The sequence below is a fragment of the Apus apus genome, chromosome 5, assembly GCF_020740795.1.
Source record: "Apus apus isolate bApuApu2 chromosome 5, bApuApu2.pri.cur, whole genome shotgun sequence".
Taxonomy (NCBI): domain Eukaryota; kingdom Metazoa; phylum Chordata; class Aves; order Apodiformes; family Apodidae; genus Apus; species Apus apus.
The window spans coordinates 29,689,104-29,708,653 of NC_067286.1; the positions used below are offsets into that span (position 1 = coordinate 29,689,104).

Sequence of the window (19,550 nt, forward strand, 5' to 3'; positions counted from 1 at the left end):
TGAAATGGTGTGTTGTACAGATCAATGTCTGAAGAATTGTCCTGAAGTAGAGGAGTCTGAAGAAGGGCAATAGAATGATGACAAGAAAGTTTATCCTGTGAAGCCACTGGGAGGACCAAGACTTTAATTCCCTAGAAAAGGCAAATATTGAGTCTTTATAAAACAGAGTACTGGGAAACAAGTAGGAAAGTAGAGAACTCTTGCCCTGTCTTGTAGAGCAATAATAGAGGAACAAGTTAATGAAGCTGAATTGGAGTTACATTTAGACTGAATTGTTATACTCCATGCTCAGAATTTGAGGTGACTCAGAGATGAGGGTGGAGCTTGAAGGGGCAGGCTGTCCTTGCATCTGCATCTCTTAATAGCCCTTTGAGTTTCTGCATAAATGCTTGCTATCAGCTGGTGTTGGAGGGCATTAAAAAGGATGGACTTCTGGTCTCATCCCATCTGAACTGAAGTGCCAGCATCTAAGCTGTTAGGATAGAAAATGGCTTCCGTGCATGAAACAATGCATTTGAATGTGGTAAGCCTCTTCCAGGGAAATTACCCTTTCTGAGAGAATTGCGTTATAAAGCAGTAAGGGGTGTTACCAAAGAGTGTGATGGTTTCTTAGTAGCTGTCCCTTGATGCTGAAGGTTTTCCAAATGAGCGACTGAAATATCTTCTGATCCTGTTACTTACTGACAAGATATTCTGAAAGAATACTATCAGTTAAGTGTGCTTTGATATTAACTTACTCAAGTGACATTATGTCAGGTATTACTGCTAGGCTCTAAGTAATTTACTGTCAAAAAGCAATTAGGCAGCAGTCTTCTAGTCTGTGTGAGAATCTAAACCTTTTCTCTGGTATTTACGGACTGTCTCTTGGTTTGGAGCCCGAGTGCCAAAGTCCTTCAAAGGACCTTCAGTATTTGTGAAGCTTATAGATGAAGGGGAAATAAGCAGTTCTGAAATTTGCCCTGTGATTCACTTTTTTTTTCCATAAAGGAGAGATTTGGTTGTACAAGAGAGCTATCTCTGCTTTTGCTTTTAGACATTCAGACTTGAGCTTTTCTTGGCCAAAATCACTAAGTAGAAGGAGTTAAAAAATACCTAGAACTTTTACAGAAACATTCTCCTGAAAATCCATGAAAATGTGTGTATACACATGAACAGATATGCATATAAATACCATTGTTTTTTGCATCATACACGCAAGAATCCATCCATATTGTAGGAAGAGGGGCAGTCTAGCTACTTCAGTTGACTGTGTAAAGCTAATGATGTCTCAGATGCAGCAGAAATACTTTTTCAACTCTTCACTAAGTAAGGTCTGACCAGGCTGTGTTATTCTTGCCCACTCCTCTTTGCCACTGTGCCCCTGTACTTCATATTTTGATAACATTTTCCTAGCAAAGAAAGTTAAGATGCCATTTGGACAGTCAGTACGTGTTGTTTGCCTAAGCAAGCTACTTCAAGCAAGGTTAGATACAGGGGGACAGGGAGGAAGGGGGGCAAAGGGGGGAGATAAGCTTAATGTTGAGGGAGGGAGGTTCCCTGGGAGCAGAACGGTGAAGATACGTTATGCAGATGGATTGTGGCTTCGCTGAGCCAACAGATGGCTTCTGAACAAAAGCTGATGTGATAACACTTGTTCAGGTTTTTTTCAATTTATTTTTTCCATGGCAAAACAAATTATGATAACTGGGCATTCAAGGTTCAAGACAGTTTTTCTTTCTTCTTGGCAAGGAAGGTGAATTTTTGATGAAGAGTTGCTTTGGTCCTGTAATCGTGCAGTGAAGAAACAATCTGTCATTTAAGTGACAAGTGTCCTTTGGTAGCCTAATGTGAATCATAGATGGATGGGTGGTGTAGAGAAATTTTTCCAGTGGGATGAGTTATGATGTATTATTAATCTCTCAACAATTGGAAGGCTTTGTTTATCTCTGTCAGGACAGTGGATTTCAACCTGTGGTCTGCAAGGCTGCCGAGGGTCTGTGATCTGTTTCCTGAAGGAAACTTCTTGATGGTAGGATTCAGTTCCATAGGAGCTTACACCTTCACTGGACATTTTAGGAGGCTACAAGATTGAAAAAAGATTTGAAAAACACTGGTGAATCATGAGAAGGCCAGTTACACCTGCCAAATAAATGCTTCTGCTGTTGAAGTAGCTATGGATTGCTGTGATATTTTTTCCCTGCTCTACTGTAAGGTCAGTAATTTTTTCTTCCAACTTGTTCATTGTCATATAATAGGAATCTTTCCCTCCCCTCCTCTTTGATCTTTACTGGATTACAGTAGGGAAGTGCAAGACTCTGGTAACCTGAACAGTCCCTTGCATAAGGGACTGAACGCAGTGTTGCAAACTTACGTTGACACTTCCCCCTAAGAACAACCTGCTATGAGTTCAGCAATGGAACTAGAGTACTTTCTAGTCTGAAGTATATGGTTACATTTATAATAAGAGAGAAGCTAGCAGGCAACTTTGGGGTGGGCCAGGGGGAAAGGAGCAAGATATGTCTCTAGGAAGTTTGCTGGGTGATTTACTAGGGCCTTTTAGTGTAACTCAAGGAGTGGTCACACAGCAGAAGTACACATTTAAAAACAGCGCTACAGGCACCGCACACTAAGATGAAGACAGGATTTTTCCATTCTAGTTATTGTGGTCTGAGTTACGTATATTTCAGAGCACATAATCTGATGCAGTTCACAAGCCTGGAATGCTAAACTGATACCTGAAAAGTAGTGGAGAATTATTCAACAACTAACTGCACATAGAAGACTTCACAGAAAATAGTTTCTATAAGTTTAAAATTGAAACTAGTAAGAAAATAAATCCAAGGCTAACATGGTCCACAGTTTTGTTCACTTTTATGTAAAGCAGTAATACATTTCAAACAACATACAGTTACGGGTATCTAGAAAGATCTGTCTAGATGGACAACTAGAAAGATTCTAATAGAAGCAGGCATCCTCCTGTTTTCATTCCTTTAATCTGAGGTACTGTTTTACAACCTGTATACTATTAATGCTGCCCACACTTAGAATAAATGAGCAAGGTGCCAGTTCACAGAATCTGAAGCCCCTTTGGACAACTGTTGTTAACCTCCACAGCTTTTGGTTAGGTCTGTCATGTGCCCAGCTCAGGTTACCAGCCCTCTCAGGACCCTGGTGCAGGAGGCAGCAGAGGGAGGCTCTGAGCACTCTGCCATCTTCTCTCACTGCTTAGCCTCCTGAGAGCACTGCCTGTCTTGGGCCATTTGAAATGGTAAGTGTTGCAGCCCATGCCAGCCTGATACTCAGCACCCAGAATTTGGTGCCAAAAGGCAGGATCCCAGAGGTGGAGATGGTGTGGTGGGAGGGTGCATCTCCTGCAGCTGAGAAAGATAAGAGCCATAGCAGGTTTGACTTCAGCCCAGACATGCTTTCAGTGCTGAAAGGAGAGTTGTGAAGAGTTCCTGAAAGGTAACAGCTGTGGCTGTGTAAAATCCCAGCACTACGTGCCAAAAACCCAGTGTGCATCCGTGCTGCACAGGACATCCTGTCTTACCCCAATCCAAATCACTGTCTTCTGGCTGTGTCTTGACGGAGCTGGGATGGCAGCCAAGTGGTAGATGTACCTGTAAGCTCTTTCTTCCCAGTGCTCTGCCAGCACAAAGCTTTAGAAAGGCCATGATATGGAAAAATGTCTCTTGCATCAGCGATCAGTTTGTAATTAAGGCAGATTGCTGTAGGTATGTAGCAGGTGTGGCCTAGACAGGCTTTATGCTTTTGTACTTGGTGCCATTAGTTGCCCTTTATATTGCTAATTGTAGTGGAAGTAAATTCCTTGCTGGTTCTACCATTTTTTCCCTTGGTGTAAGTATAGCTGTGGTAGCTATCGTAAGGCACATGCTAAGAAAGGGCACCAAGAAGTGTGATTATTTAGTTACCAAGGTAACATAGCCCCTGTTTTTAAAAAGTGGAAAAAGGAAGACCAGTGGAGCTGCAGGCTGGTCAGTCTCACCTCTGTGCCCGGCAAGATCATGGAACAGATCCTCCTGGAAAATCTGCTAAGGCACATGGAAAATAAGGAGGTGATTGGTGACAACCGACATGGCTTCACTAAGCGCAAATCATGCCTGACCTATTTGGTGGCCTTCTATGACAAGGTTACAGAGATGGTGGATGGTGGCAGAGCAAGTGACACCATCTACCTAGATTTTTGCAAGGCGTTTGACACTATCCCACATGACATCCTGGTCTCCAAACTCACAAGACTTGGATTTGACAGAAGGACCACTCGGTGAATAAGAGATTGGCTGGATGGCCACACCTAGAGAGTGGTGGTCAATGGTTCAGTGTCCAAGTGGAGGTAAGTGACAAGTGGTGTTCTCAGGGGTCAGTACTGGGACCAGTGCTGTTCAACACCTTTGTTGGAGACATGGACAGCGGGATGGAGTGTATCCTCAGCAAGTTTGTTGATGATACCAAGCTGTGTGGTTTAATTGACACCCTAGAAGGAAGGGATGCTATCCAGAGAGACCTTGACAGGCTGGAGAGATGGGCCAGTGCCAACCTCATGAAGCTCAACAAGGCCAAGTGCAAGGTCCTGCACCTGGGTCGGCACAACCCCAGGCACAAATACAGGCTGTGGGGAGAATGGCTGGAGAGCAGCCCTGAGGAGAAGGACTTCAGGGTGGTAGTTGATGAGAAGCTCGACATGAGCCGCCAGTGTGTGCTGGAGCCCAGAGAGCCAAACACATCCTGGGCTGCATCGAAAGAAGTGTGGCCAGCAGGGCCGGGGAGGTGATTCTGCCCCTCTACTCTGCTCTGGTGAGACCCCACCTGGAGTACTTGTGTACAGCTCTGGAGCCCTCAGCACAGGAAGGACATGGAGCTGTTGGAGAGGGTTCAGAGCAGGGCCACCAAGATGATCAAAGGGCTGGAGCAGCTCTGCTATGAAGACAGGCTGAGAGAGTTGGGGCTGTTCAGCCTGGAGAAGAGAAGGCTCCAGGGAGACTTGCAGCAGCCTTCTAGTACCTGAAGGGGCTACAGGAAAGCTGGGGAGGGGCTTTTCACCAGAGAGGGTAGTGATAGGACAAGGGGTAATGGTTTTAAACTGAAAGAGGGGAGATTTAGGTCAGACATCAGGAAGAAATTATTCATCATGAGAGTAATAAGGTGCTGGATAGGTTGCCTAGGGGAGGTTGTTGATGCCTTCTCTCTGGAGGTGTTCAAGGCCAGGTTGGATGAGGCCTTGTGCAGCCTGGTCTCGTGTGAGGTGTCCCTGATTGTGGCAGGGAGGGTGGAACCTGATGGTCTTTAAGGTCCCTTCCAAACTTAACCATTCTATGATTCTGTGTCCTAGTAACCAGCTAGTTACTAGGAGACTAGTATTTCTGTGTTTTTTCATTTCAAACTATAGGATTTTCCAAATATTCTTTTGAGCTGAATCTTATCTCCACTCAAAAATTATCCTTTATTTTAAAAAAATGAACAAAGTGAAAGCTAGCCTTTGAGCTATTAAAACAGATTTTCCCCCTTGTGGTCTAACCAAATGATCCCTTTGCTCAACACATCCGTGGCAAGGAGTGTGAAGCTGAGCCGGGGCCCCTCCTCACTATGTCTGCTCAGGAACACCTATTATTTTCAAAGGGAATGCTATAAAAAGCTGGGAATGTGCTTGATCTAGGCTAATTTGTGCGTTCCTCCCCACGAGAACCTCCATACAAGCTTACAGGGCATGTCTCAAGGCATCCTTGCAGCCTTCTGACACGTGCCCCCAGGCAGCAGGGTGCCATTTCCAGAGAGAGGAGGCGAAGGGGCTGCAGTGCTGCCCCGTCCTGGCTGCAGCCCTCCAGGCTGTGCGATGCTGGAGGCCGTGGGGCAGTTGGAGGCCGTGGGGCAGTTGGAGGCCTTGGGGCAGTTGGAGGCCTCCGGGCAGTTCCCGCAGGCAGGGCCCTTCCGCGCTCCTTCCCCGCGGGGCGTGGGGCGGCAGCGATGGGGGCCCTGCTGGGGCTGCTGGTGCTGCTGGGCTTGGCAGGGCGTCCCCGCGCTTCTGGGGACCTGCCTGGGGATCTGCGTGTCGCTGCCACCTGGGTAACCGTCCCGCGGCAGTTGAGCCCCCGGGCTGACGCCAGCCCCCCGACTGTCTCCTACTGGCTGGAGGTCGACGGGCGGCCGTGGGTGCTGCGCCTGCGGCCCAGGCGGGGCCTGGTCTCTCGCCCCTTCACCCTGGTCACCTATGGCAGGGATGGGGCCCGCTGGGAGGAGCACCCCTTCGTTCAGGAAAGCTGCTTCTACCAGGGCGAGGTGCAGGGGAGCCCCGGGTCCCTGGTGGCCCTCAGCGCCTGTGGCAGGGGCCTCCACGGCGTCCTCTGGGTGGAGGACGGCATGTACGAGATCAAGCCTGTCCCTGGCGACCTGGCCTTCCAGCACGTGCTCTACCGCATGGAGGAGGCCAGTGACCCTGTGAGTCCTACCTGCGGGCTGACCCTGGAGGAGATGGAGCACCAAAAGGCTTTGCTGCCCTGGTTCAGGGCCCCCCAGGTGGTGGAGGAGGAGGAGGAGATGCTGAGGGACTGGTGGAGACACGTCAGGTATGTGAAGTTAGTAGTGGTCGTTGACAATGTGTGGTTTGTGAAGTCGGGCAGGAATGACTCCGAAGTCTTGAGGCAAGTCATAGAAGTCATCAACATTGGAGACTCTCTGTACCAACAGCTTTCTATTCGTCTGTTTCTTGTGGGATTGGAGATCTGGACCAAAAGCAACCTCATAAACGTTACGGACTCTATCAGCAAGGCACTGGATGATTTTAACGAATGGCGTAAGTCAGACCTGTCTCCACGGATGCGCCACGATACTGCTCACTTGTTTACATTCCAGAGCTTTGGAAGGAGCCTGGGATTAGCGTTTCTAGGGTCCATGTGTGATAACCAGTGGTCATCAGCAGTTGCTTCTTTCACTGAAGGGAAGTTGTCCTCATTTATTACCACCTTTGTCCACCAGCTGGGCCATACTCTTGGGATGCACCATGATGAATGGGGCTGTAAATGCAGACGGAAGAAATGCATTATGTACAAAAGCAATGTCGACACAGATGCATTCAGTGACTGCAGTTACAAAGATTACTTTGACCTCCTTGGACATGGTGCCAGCTGCATTCATCAACCACCAGCACCTGGTACTTCCTACACCATGAAGCGTGAATACTGTGGGAATAAGATAGTAGAAAGTGGAGAGCAATGTGACTGTGGTTCAGAATCAAACTGCAAAAAAGATCCTTGTTGTCAGCCAAACTGTAAGTTTACTGCAGGTTCAGTCTGTGCTTCTGGAAAATGCTGCCAGAGTTGTCAGGTCCTTCCAGCAGGTACGCTCTGCAGAGCAGGAACTAACGACTGTGACCTGCCAGAGTACTGCAATGGGACTTCCCCTTGGTGCCCACCAGACGTGTACGTACAAGATGGAACCCCTTGCAAAGATGGTGCTTATTGCTATCGAGGAAAATGTCCTTCCCACAGTAAACAGTGCCAGCATCTCTTTGGCAAGCAAGCCAGGGCCGCTCCTGCAGATTGCTTCAAAGCAGTGAACACTCGAGGGGACCGGATTGGGAATTGTGGTATTCAGAACAACACCCATTTTAAAAAATGCAGCATTGAGAATATCTTATGTGGTAGGATCCAATGTGAAAACTTAGACAAACTGCCTTTCTTGCAGAACCATGTAACAGTAGTCCAAACGCCTGTTGGAGGTAAAAAGTGTTGGGGTCTAGATTATCACTCAGGGATGCCGACAGCTGATGTGGGGGCAGTGGAAGATGGCACACCATGTGGTATTGATAAGCTTTGTATCAACAGGACGTGTACCAGCATGTCACTGTTGAACTACGACTGTAACATGACAATGTGTCATCACAGAGGAGCATGTAACAATCGTAAGAACTGTCACTGCAGGTACGGCTGGGCTCCTCCATATTGTGAATGGAAAGGATTTGGAGGGAGTGTTGACAGTGGACCCCCTCCAGCCAGGATGATTTTTCACAGTGCAAAACCAGGAATAATAGTATGTAGCCTTTTTATCTGTGTCCTTGGAATAACCCTTGCCAAGTATTATCAGTGGGAAATAGTCGGATGTCTTAGGAGGAAAAAGGCCCAATTCTGCAGAAGAAGTTAATTGTTTCAAATAGCAGAAAGGCCAGCAGGTCCTAAAGAAGAATACCTGCTTGTGAATAAAATTCCACTACTAAGCACTTGCCAAAGACCAACAAGCATTAACTTTGGATGCTCCTGGGGAGATCTGTGAGCAGAGCCAGCTGATAATTCATCAAAATATTTCAACACATTCTATCTAATAGTTCTAATATTCAACATATTCTATCTAATAGTTCTAATTTCATGTAATATCATTAAATGCAGAGTAAATGTTATCTTTGATTATTTCAAGTTAATAAATGCAGGCAGTAAGGTGGTTGTTTTTTTTTCTTCGCACCTTGAGCTCTTAAACTGAACTAGTTAGGAAAACTGTAGGCGCACCTTTTTCATGCCAACAGTTTACAAATGTGAACATTGTAGAACAGGTATAAATGAGTAATTTGCTCCGATTTACTCCATCTAATGTTTTCTCCAATTCAGGGGGAGAGATGTTTATGAACATTTTACTTCTGTTATTCATTAAAAACTAAAGAGGAAAAAAAAATTGCTTTTGTAGTCTTCATTTCATTCACATCTGTGATGCACAGGTAGGCAAGAAACAGGTATTGCAGTGAGATGCAGGTGTCTGTGTTATAAGCCTTCTGGCTGTTTATAGGGAGTAGTCCTGCAGGTGGGAGACAGATCACAGAGAACAGGGTCATCCTTTTGTGAGACAGTTGAGAAGTATTATCCAGATCATGCCAGTAAGCATTACATTTCTGAACCATCAGCATAGTGACACCAGACTTGACATTTCACAAGAACAGATTGTCTTTCTTTTCTGGAAACTTTCCAGTGCCTTGACTGCTGAGTTCTTCTGAGAAGTGCAATGTATTTTGTTGTCGCTAAGAGGAGCTGTTGGTGAGGTTGCACAAGTTAACTGGATTTCTAAAATATTTGACACTATTCTGCAAGACCCCCCCACCCAGAATTCCTACAGTATTGATAGATGTTTTTTCTAACAGTCTGAGGGGGATATTTTTGTTTCCCTTATTATTGCTTCTTAAACTATTACTGAATCATAGATTCACAGATTAGTCAGAGTTGGAAGGGACCTCTAGAGATCATCTAGTCCAACTCCCTTGCTATAGCAGGTTCACCTAGAGCACATTATTCAGGAGGGTCTGAACTCAACAATCCTGTATCCAGGAGGTCTTGAACAACTCCAGAGGAGGGGACTCCACAACATCTCTGGGCAGCCTGTTTCAGTGCTCTGTCACACTCACCATAAAGAAGTTTTTTCTCATATTTAAATGGAACTTTCTGTGTTCCACCTGCCCCTCATCCTGTCACAGGGAACTACTGAAAAGAGTCTGGCTCCATCCTCCTTACACCCACCCTTTAGATACTTATAGGCATTAATAAGGTCTCCTCTCAGCCTTCTCTTCTCCAGGCTAAACAGTCCCAGCTCTCTCAGCCTTTCTAATAAGAGAGATGCTCCAACCCCCCAGTCATCTTTGTTGCCCTCATCTGGACTCTCTCTAGTAGGTAGTTCCCTGTCTCTCTTGAACTGGGGAGCCCAGAACTGGACACAGTTCTCCAGATGTGGCCTCACCAGAGCAAAGTAGAAGGGAGAATGACCTCCCTCGACCTACTGGCCACACTTTTCCTTATGCACCCCAGGTTTCCATTGGCCCTCTTGGCAGCAAGGGCACATCGCTGGCTCATGGATAATTTACTGTCTACCAGGACTTCCAGATCCTTGTCCTCAGAACGCCTTTCCAGCAGGTCCACCCCTAACCTCTATTGGTGCATGGGGCTCTTCCTCCCCAGGTGCAGGACCCTACACTTCCCCTTGTTGAACCTCATTAGGTTTCTCTCTGCCCAGCTCTCCAGCCTGTCCAGGTCACGCTGGATGGCAGCACAGCCCTCTGGACTGTCATCACCCCTCCCAGTTTGGTATCATCAGTGAACTTGCTGAGTATACGCTCTGTGCTCTCGTCCAGGTCATTGCTGAATATGCTGAACAAGATGAAACCAAGTATTGACCCCTGGGGGACACCTCTGGTTACAGGCCTCCAATTTGACCTTGCTCCATTGATCACAACCCTCTGAGTTCTGTCACACAGCCAGCTCTCAGTCCACCTCACTGTCCACTCATCTAAGCCCACACTCCTGAGTTTCCTAATGAGGATGTTATGGGAGACAGTGACAAAAGCCTTGCAGAAGTCAAGGTAGATGACATCTGCTGCTCTCCCGTCATCCAGCCAACCAGTTATGTCATCACAGAAGGCTAGCAGATTGGCCAAGCATGTTTCACCCTTGGTAAATCCATGTTGAGCACTTCAAATAACTTCCTGTTCTTCAATGTGTTTCAAGATGACATCCAGAATGAATCGCTCCATCACCTTCCCAGGGGCAGAGGTGAGACTAATCGGCCTGTAGCTCCCTGGGTCCTCCTTCTTGCTCTTTTTGAATACTTGAGTGATATTGACCTTCCCCCAGTCCTCAGGGACCTCTCATGTTCTCCATGACCTTTCAAAGATGATGGAGAGTGGCCCAGCAATAACATCTGCCAGCTCTCTCAGCACTCATGGGTGCATCCCCATCAGGGCCCATGGACTAATGGATGTCCAGTTTGGCAAAGCAGACTCTAACCTGGTCCTCCTCTACCGAGGGAAAGTCTTCCTCTCTCCAGACCTTTTCGCTTGCCTCCAGGGTCTGGGATTCATGAGGGACTGCCTTAGGAGTGAAGGCTGAAGCAACGAAGGCATTCAGGAACTCCGCCGTCTTTGTGTCTTCCACCGCTAGGGCGCGCACCTCATTCATCACTGGGCCTAATACTTCCCCTAGTCTTTCTTTTTCTATGGATACACCGAAAAATCCTCATTGTCTTTAACCGCAGTGGCCCAGTGGAGTTCTGATTGAGTCTTGGCCCTTCTAATTCTCCCTCTGCGTAGCTTCACTACATCTTGGCATTCCTCATAGGTTGCCAGCCCCCTTCTCCAAAGGCTGTAAACTTTCCTTTGGTTCCTGAGGTCCAGCCAAAAGCTCTCTATTTAGCCAGGCTGGTCTTTTTTCCTGTCAGCTCCTCTTTCAGGACCTGGGGATGGCCTTCTCCTGTGCCTGTAAGAGTTCCTTCTTGAAATATGACCGGCCTTCCTGGGCTCCTTTGCCCTTCAGGACTGTCTCCCAAGGGACACTCTCAATCATGCTCTGAAACAGGCCAAAGTCTGCCTGTCGGAAGGCCAAGGTGGCAGTTCTGCTGGCTCCTCCCTTTGCTTCTTCAAGAATTGAGAACTCTATAATTTTGTGATCGTTCTGCCCAAGACGACCTCCAGCCTTTACATCCCCGACAAGACCTTCTCTGTTAACAAGCAGCAGGTCCAGCAGGGCCCTTTCCCTAGTTGGCTCTCTTGCCGGCTCAATGTGTCCTTGCAGCTCTACAGTGTGCCACACAGAAGTGCTGTATGTTTCATTTTTTAACAGGAGATAGAACTTTGGAAAAAGTGCCTAACTTATGAAAAAATATGAGGGATGTGGAAATAACACTCTTATTTTTATTATTTATATTATACCAGTGAGTAGATCTTTCAACCACATCAGCATAAAGAGGAGTCTGTAGTCCAGATTTACAGTGAAAACTTTATTTTAAAGGATAGATGTTTCTGGAGTAACTTGTCCACTACCAAAAAAATTCTTTGTACTTGAAAAGTGAAGACCACATTTTTAACAAACATTCCATAAATGCAGGATAAGGACCCCAACACTTGCAACATTTGGGAAGACGTTGGTGCATCTACAGCTAATGATGGTGAACTTTTGCTGCCTCCCTGGGGTGACACATTTTTACAATACACAATTTCCTGTACATTTTTTCTTAAATTATTGTGTTCTTCATCCCAAAAGAGCTGGTTACATTATGATTGGATGTGAAATACAAAGGATATGATTCACATTTCTTCATGGCATTTTGTCTAAAAGCAAATGTGCCTTTAAATTGTTACCTAGATTTGTCTGGGGAAATGAGGGAACACATTGTTCAGCAGGCTGCACTTCCTGTCCTGACACAACATGGATGGTTTTGATTAGATGAAAGTTACTCCCATGTTTATATCAAGACAACTGCCCCTTGACTAACACCCCAAATTTATTCCTTATAACCAGAGATGTTTGGGGTTTTTTTGTTTGCCTGTTTGTCTGTGGGTGGATTCCTCAGAGAAATAACAATTGTAATTCAGGTGTCAGTAGCAAGGCATATGTGACAGACAAGGGGGATGTGTACTAAGTGAAAGATGGACAAAAAAGTAACACAAGCACTACACCCAGCACCTTCCAAGTAGCTGTGCACAACCGGTAAGTGCCAACAGACTTTTTTTTTTTTTTTTTTTTTTTTTAAATGCATAAACCACAGTGATAGAAATGTCAGGCTGTGATAGCCTGCCGTTGTTGATTGGTAGTATACCATAAATTGCCAAGGAAAGATTTATGCTGAGGACAGGGAAACACTGAGAGAATTCTTATTTACAGACCTGCATACTGAAGAAACAGGTGTTAAGCAAGCACAATTTAGCCTAGAAAGCTCACTTGCAAATGCAGTTTTGGAAGAGACTAAGCAATAAAATGCTTTAGTTCCCATTTTCCTCTGTGGTTGAAGATCGATCTAAAAACCCATGACTTAATTTAGAGGCAGCTTTCAGCAAGCTTTGGACAGGAGTATTTCCATATGCTTTTCTTCTGTTTCTGCTTAGGACATAAGAGAAAGACAAACACAACCCAACAAAACTAGTCTATGTTTTATAAAATGTGTGGGCTCCCTTAATAAAGTTTTTGTCTGTGAAAATGTTGTTTCTGATTTCACCATAGCAACAAATAATCTTGATACTTCTAGTGGTTTGCTAGAAATGTCCCACTACTATGTTGTGACGTGAAGGTGCAAGTCTAAGTTCAGTCCTAATCTTTCTGGTTTCCCTCCCTTCATTTTCCTCCTAGCAGCTCCTGCTGCTGCACCATCTCTCAAGAGATGTGGGTCAGTCTAGTATGTGAAATGGTGCTGGAAGGAAGTGTCTGACTGTGAAGACACATGAAATGATCTGTGCCAGTGCAGAAAGGTATTAAGGGTAGCTGTTAACATGTAGCAGGCCAGCAGCTGTTTGGTGAAGCCTGGAGCTGCCAAGGAGTAATGATTTACCCAGACAAACTCTTCCTGGCTAAAAAAGGCTTTTTTTTTTTTTTAAAAAAAAAAAAAAAGTTTTAATATTGCAGTTATCTGAGATCAAAAGAAAACCATTTTTGTTCTAAGCCAAGCCTGTCATCTCTAAAATACATTAGAACTGCTGCTAAGGTACAGCATGTATCTTCAAGTAGTTTGCCAAGTGCTGTATTAGCAGAACCTGAGTTTGGAGGGAAATAACTGATGGCCATCATACAGGTTTTGCTTTCCAGTGTTCTTAATCAATACCCAGGACAACATTACTGTGGCAACTGGACTGAAACTGGACTGCTTAGTGGTTTAAGAAGCCTCCTGTGATAGATAGCTCATGGTTTTGCTTGTCATTGCAGGTGTAATTTGGCCTTGAATGCCTGTCTCCCACCTCTGAGGCAGGTGTTCTGACACTCAGCTTGGCACTAAGCATTACTGCTGTAGCATTAAGGCATGTGGCACACTCTTCCTCTAACCCAGAGATCCAGCACCCAGGCTGCTTCTCTCCATTAAACTCAGAAATCCAAAAATGCAGATAATCTTGGAATGAATAAAAAAATATTTGTTAACCATACTGCAATACTGAACAAGCAGATCTGTAGTGTAACACTGAAGACCAGAGCACCTGGTCCTCATTTTCATCAGAAGAGTTCCTGCAGTGTGTAGACATGTCTGTCCTAATACTGCCAAGCAGCTGGGTGACTGAGTTGCACCAGGGCCTGATCATTGTTCCCTGTTGTCATTGTCTGTGCTGCCACATGTGTGGCATGGGCTGAAACAGGTAAGGGTAAAGTTTAATAAGGAAATAAATAGGGGATACAATTTACCTTGCTGTCTTTTCCCCAATAATCTATTGGCTCAAAAACTCCTGGAGGTACAGCAGTCCCAGGTTCAAGTGGTTACTCTGTTAGATGGAAAGTTGAACTACTTGGCTTTTTCTTACTAGGTACCTACCTGTTCTGCAGAGTTTTGAGGAAAATTCCCTTACCCTCAAACCAAGCACCTTCTGTGGGTCATAATTAGGTATTTATTGTTCCCAGCACAGCAGCTCCATGTGGAGTTCTGAATCTACGGCTATGGCTGTATGGCAGGGCAGCTGGCGTCGGTGCTCTCTGTGCTCCCTGGCTGCTGTCGGGCTTTTGCTTCTGCCCGCCACCATCTGAGCTGCTTCCCGCTTTGCCGGGTGGCCGGTCACAAGGGCTGGAAGGAGGTTTCCCTGCCCCTCGCACCCCAGCACTCCGTCACCCGCTCCTGAACCCTGGTGAGAAACCCGCCTCCAGCCGGGGAGCGATGCGGGGCCAGGCAGGGAGCCTCCGGCGGGCGGGAGGACGCCGTGTTCTGACCCGGCAGCCCGGGAGGCTTCCCCAGGGCCCGCTCCGCCTCAGCCGCTGCGGGGAGGGCCGCTCCCGGGGGCTGGCGAGCGAAGCCCCGCTCCGCAGGCCGCCGCAGCGCCCGGGCCCCACCGGAGGTGTGCTGCCCGCCGGCCGAGCGCCGGCACCGCTGCCGCTGCCGCCCTGCTGTGAGGCCCGGGCCCGTCGGCAGAGCCCGGCCCGGGGGCTCCGGCCGGCAGCGGGCCCCGCTCCCCGGGGGCGCGGACTACAACTCCCAGCGCTCCGCGGCGCGGCGGCGGCCGAGGAAACGACAGCGGCTGCCCCGGGAGCCGAGTGCAGCCTCAGGCCGCAGCATGAACGGCAGCGTGGCGGGCGGCGGCTCTTCCGAGCAGCTCATCAGGCTCACCCGCAGGCCCTCAGGTGAGGCGGCGGCGGCCGCTCCCCGCGGTGCCTGCCGCGCCGGGGCGGCCGGGGGGGTCCGGGCGGGGAGGACGGGGAGCGCGGAGCCAGCTCCCGGGCACCGGCAGCTTCCCGGCCCCCGCGGCCTCTCCTGCCCGGCGTGCCCGTGCCCGGGGCGGACACCCCGCCGCGGCAGCGGCCCGGGAGCTGCGGGAGGGAGCGCGGCGGGGCCGGGCTTTGTCGGCTGCCCGGAGCTCCGCTGCCGGCTCGGGGGCAGCCGCTCTGCTTGTCCCCGGGCTGCCGTCTCCCGCGGCTTTCCAGCGAGGCGGCAGGTGCTCAGCAGCTGAGCCGTGCTGGAAGCCCCAGATCAGGGGGCGTTCCGAGGCCCGTGAAGCCGCGGTGACCGGGCTCGGCACCGCCCGCCTGGTGCTGGCTGCGCGGGGGGTGCGTGAGCCGCGGCGCGGCGCGGCCTGCTGCGGGCTGCGCTGCTGCCTCGGGGCAGCCTGCACACCCTGCCCGCCCGCCTTGTCCTTACAGCCCGTTCGGGTTGCGCTTTCGGAAGCGCAGGGAGTTAGCATTCAGTGCGTGGCTGCGGCGTGGAATCCTGGCTCCAAAGCAGCCCCGGCTCCGGGGAGGCTGGGGAGCCAGAGCTGTGCTTTCTGCACGGGCCCTTCCCTTGAATTCAAGCGGGCACGAAAGGAAACGCGCCAGCCCTGCTGCCCCGGGCCTGCGGGGTGTGCCTGCTGCCCGGCCGTGCCTCCCCAGCCCGCAGCGCCGGCACACGTTTTCCTCTCCCCAGGACGGAGGCAGTGCCTGCGTGGGGCTGCGGGCCCCCGTGCCAGCGACTGACACCCAGCAGGCAGCCCCTCCGCCTCCCCTGCCTGCCGGCTTGGCCACCCGGCTGGAGGCTGTGTGGCCCTCCCAGCACAGCCACCCGCTGAACGTAGCGAAGCCACGCTTGCCGGTGAAAATTGTTGGCTAAAATAATGGGGAAAACCGCTTCCATACATTTGGGAACCTAAAACTTTGATGAAGGTGAAGGGGGATGTTGAAGGGCAGAGCTGAGAAGTCTTGAACGCGGCCACGACAATTTAAATCTTGTTACCACGAGTAGCCCTGCTCCCATCATTAAGATGGGCTGTGAATTTTCAGTTAGGTTTCTAACTAGGTCACTTGATTTGAAGATCCTACAGCCCCTTACAACCTTGATGCATTTACCATCTGAATTGTTATTTATTCTTGTGGAACAAAATGCTATTATCTGTAAAGCCATAATAATATTTCTAATCCCATAATATTTCTAATCAGAGCAGCAACTTTTTAAAAATAGGTCTGATGCTAAGCATCTCTGGCAAAAGTTTGCTGACATGGTGAATATAGTTAGTAGCAAAGCAATGTGTGTATAGTCTCTTTTTCAAATTTATTTCTAAAGTACTAGGCTGAAATTAGGCAGAAAATATGGTTTTATGGAAGACTAAATAACTTCACCAGTTCAATTTGCAGTATTATTTCATCTCTCTTTTTCTAATCCTTCCAATCATGGATTTTTGGTTTGGGTTGTTTGGTTGTTTTTTTTTTTTTTAATGTTTGGGGTTTTTTACTGACTTTTTATGGTTTGGGAATAGTTGAGGCATAGGGAGGTCTGTGGCCTCAGGGAAGGTCAGAAGTTTAGCCCAGAGTCTGCTTTTAAAGCTCTGCTGTTCCACTCCTGGCCCTTTGTAGACAAGAGATTCAGTGCCATGTGCTCTCTTCTTCCCCTTGCTGCTTTTCTCCTTATTGTGCAGTGTCTCTATCTATGGCTGCATGAGCTGGAAGGGGAGAATAGCAGAGAGCTCAAGGAATGGTAGGGAAGATATTTTTAGCCTGAGTGGAAATTTAAGTGCTGGAAAGGACACAGTGAAAAAGCCCTGTGAATACTTAACTTTGTCTAACATAAGCTGCTGCCTCTGTTTGTCACAAAGATCACACTGCCCCTGCTGATAAAAGCCATTATTATTTTTCCAATTGTGGGGGAAAACTTGAAAAAGATACACTTTTTTCACATATATATATATATATATATATATACACACACACTCACAGACATATGTATGTTTAGGGTTATTTATGTGTGTGGGAGAGACTAAATGTACTCTAAACCTCCGATTCCTTCTTTCTGGCTTTTTAATAAATGTTGATTCAGCCTTATACTTTCTGTAATATTGATCCCCCTGTTCCCAGGTTATTGGCTTAACAGCAAATAATTTTTAGTTTTGTGGATTTTTATATATTTTTAATTCCCATCGAAGGGTGTGTTATTGCACACAACTGTCCCTTCTTGGAATAGATATTAGTCTAGCTGAAATGTCAGTGTTTCTTCAATCTGCTGCTGCTTCCATTTTCTTTCTCATTTGTCTGTAGCTGCCAGGAAGGGGAGGAAAAAAAAAAAAAAGAAAAGGTGTGGCAAGATTGATGTTAATATTCTTCCCAGCTGTAGATGTACATTTAAAATAGCATGACTCATCTTGTACATCCTTTGATCTCCTATGACTGATGTAAAATGCTGCTTCCTAGCAGACACAGAGTGGTTTTACTTTCATTTGCAACTCTCCTTCTCAATGCTTTTAGTCCCACCTTTGAGAGAAAGTCTGAAAGAAAGAGAAAATAAATAAATCAGCCTGACTGAACATGGGAAGAATTTGCTCTTACCTGTTCCTGATAGTAGGTGTTGAATGACTGTTTTATGTCAAAAAAAAAAAAAAAAGGTTTTTTTTCTCCGTTTACTTTGATTGTATATTTGTTGAGGGTTTTTTTTTTTACTTTTTTACTTTTTTTTTGCTTTTTCCTTTTCTTTCTTTTTTCATTGCAAGCCTCTTCTTGGGGAATGTGCAGTGGCGAACGTGGTCTCGTAACGGGTGGTTTTCCAGATTTTGAACTAAATTTGTTCTTCTGGATTTCAATGAAACAAGGTCTTAATCTTTAACTGCACTTTAATCCAGCAGCTGGTTCCAGCTGAATGTCTGTAATCAAGGCTTACTTTACAGAGCAATACATAACAAAAATGCAGACATCAGTTCTGGTTAATGTATGTGCACTCCTTTTTGTTTTGCTTTAAATCCGAGAACTTAATTTCCTGTCGTGTTTTGAATTCTTAAAACAGAACAAAGTGATTACATACAATTTGAAATAGCTTCATCTGAGCTAATCTAATTCTTGGAGGTGAAGGATGCCAGTTCCAGCTTCTTAGATGTGGAAGGGGACCCTTCTAGTTCTAGGTGCCCTTGAGTTGGTATGGTAGCACAGCTGCTCTTGCCTGTTTCTTCATCTGTAGTCAAGGTCTGGTGCTCTTTGCCTTTCCTAACTCTGTTTCCCAGCTCACAAAATGCTTGTCAGGCATGATTTCTTGTTGCTCAAAGGTAATGATTTACTATAGCCTCCCATGAAATGTAGAATGCTTTCCCTTCCTTTCATGCTGTGCTGAAGAGGCGTATTCCTGCTGAGGGCTGAATCAGCATCTCAAAAATTATGGCGTGTCCCTCAGTATTCTCCACCACCCACCTGAAAAGAGGTCGTGGATGCTTTTTGGAGTGAAGCATCTGGGCCGTCAGGCATTCAGGGTCTCTCCTATGCTATCAGGATGCATTTCTTGGGAATAACTTTTCTAGACAGTGGTGGTTGGAAAGAGCAACGCAGATAGCTGTGCTGTGAGTTTCAGTATTGTGGAGAAAATAGGACAACGTGGGAGGCTGCGGACCCCAATGACAGCAATAATACATGAAGCTTTGAGCTTTTTCTCATCAGCTTTCTGTCTGGCTTACCTTAGGGCTGGGCTTCAACATTGTTGGTGGGACAGATCAGCAGTACATATCCAATGACAGCAGCATCTATGTCAGCCGGATCAAAAAGGATGGGGCAGCTTACCTTGACGGCCGATTACAAGAAGGAGATAAAATTTTAGCGGTAAGCCCTTTCTTCCGTCGCCCCGTGTGTTCTTGACATGCTGTGATCAGTGATGTGATATGAGATGCAGGTTTGCCATCGCAGTGCACAGAGAAGCAGGATGTGGTGAATGCAAGTAGATGATGCTGAGCAGACTCCAGGGAAGGAGCTATCTTGGGGGCCTGGGCACAGCTTTGAGCCCCAGTGAGATGGGTGTCTCTACACAAGTCTGTCTCTTCTTCCTTCTTGACTTGTCTCAGAAGTACTTCTTGGTGCTCTGTAACTTGCTCCCTAAGGTTTTAGAACCCATCAGACCTTCTCTTGCCCACAATTCATCATAATTTACACACATGTAAGTAAAGGAGTTGGTCTCCCACCTCTGAGTTTCCATTTTTTTACTGGTGATTTCTGATCCTTGATCTCGGGGGAATTTTTAGGCTATAGAATTTCCAGGCCATAAAACCATTCATTGCAGCTTCTTGGGAATACTACAGACTGCTGCTTCTTTTAGAAAATATTTTAAAGTGACTGAGGTCCAGTCCCCCTTGTTCTTCAGGCAGTTGGAAATCATACAAGACAATATTCTTTACAAAGTGCTGACTGAAGAGG

The 19,550-nt window shown here is 47.1% G+C and overlaps 2 protein-coding genes across 3 annotated transcripts in view; both read left to right on the top strand.

The window, feature by feature from the left end:
* The first annotated feature begins 5,671 nt into the window (after nt 1-5,671).
* On the top strand, nt 5,672-8,586 carry LOC127385954 (disintegrin and metalloproteinase domain-containing protein 21-like). The gene has a single exon (XM_051622239.1). The coding sequence runs from the start codon at nt 5,962-5,964 to the stop codon at nt 8,131-8,133; it is 2,172 nt and encodes a 723-aa protein (XP_051478199.1). The 5' UTR covers nt 5,672-5,961; the 3' UTR covers nt 8,134-8,586.
* Nucleotides 8,587-14,507: 5,921 nt separating this feature from the next.
* Nucleotides 14,508-19,550, top strand: part of SYNJ2BP (synaptojanin 2 binding protein) — a 95,418-nt gene continuing 90,375 nt past the window's right edge. Inside the window, exons 1-2 of one of the 2 annotated variants that reach the window (XM_051620319.1) lie at nt 14,508-15,044; nt 18,826-18,962. In XM_051620319.1, the coding sequence (XP_051476279.1) occupies nt 14,978-15,044; nt 18,826-18,962 (204 nt within the window). In that variant the 5' untranslated portion in view covers nt 14,508-14,977. The remainder of the gene's footprint in view (nt 15,045-18,825; nt 18,963-19,550) is intronic. The other variant, XM_051620321.1, reaches the window with a different exon arrangement.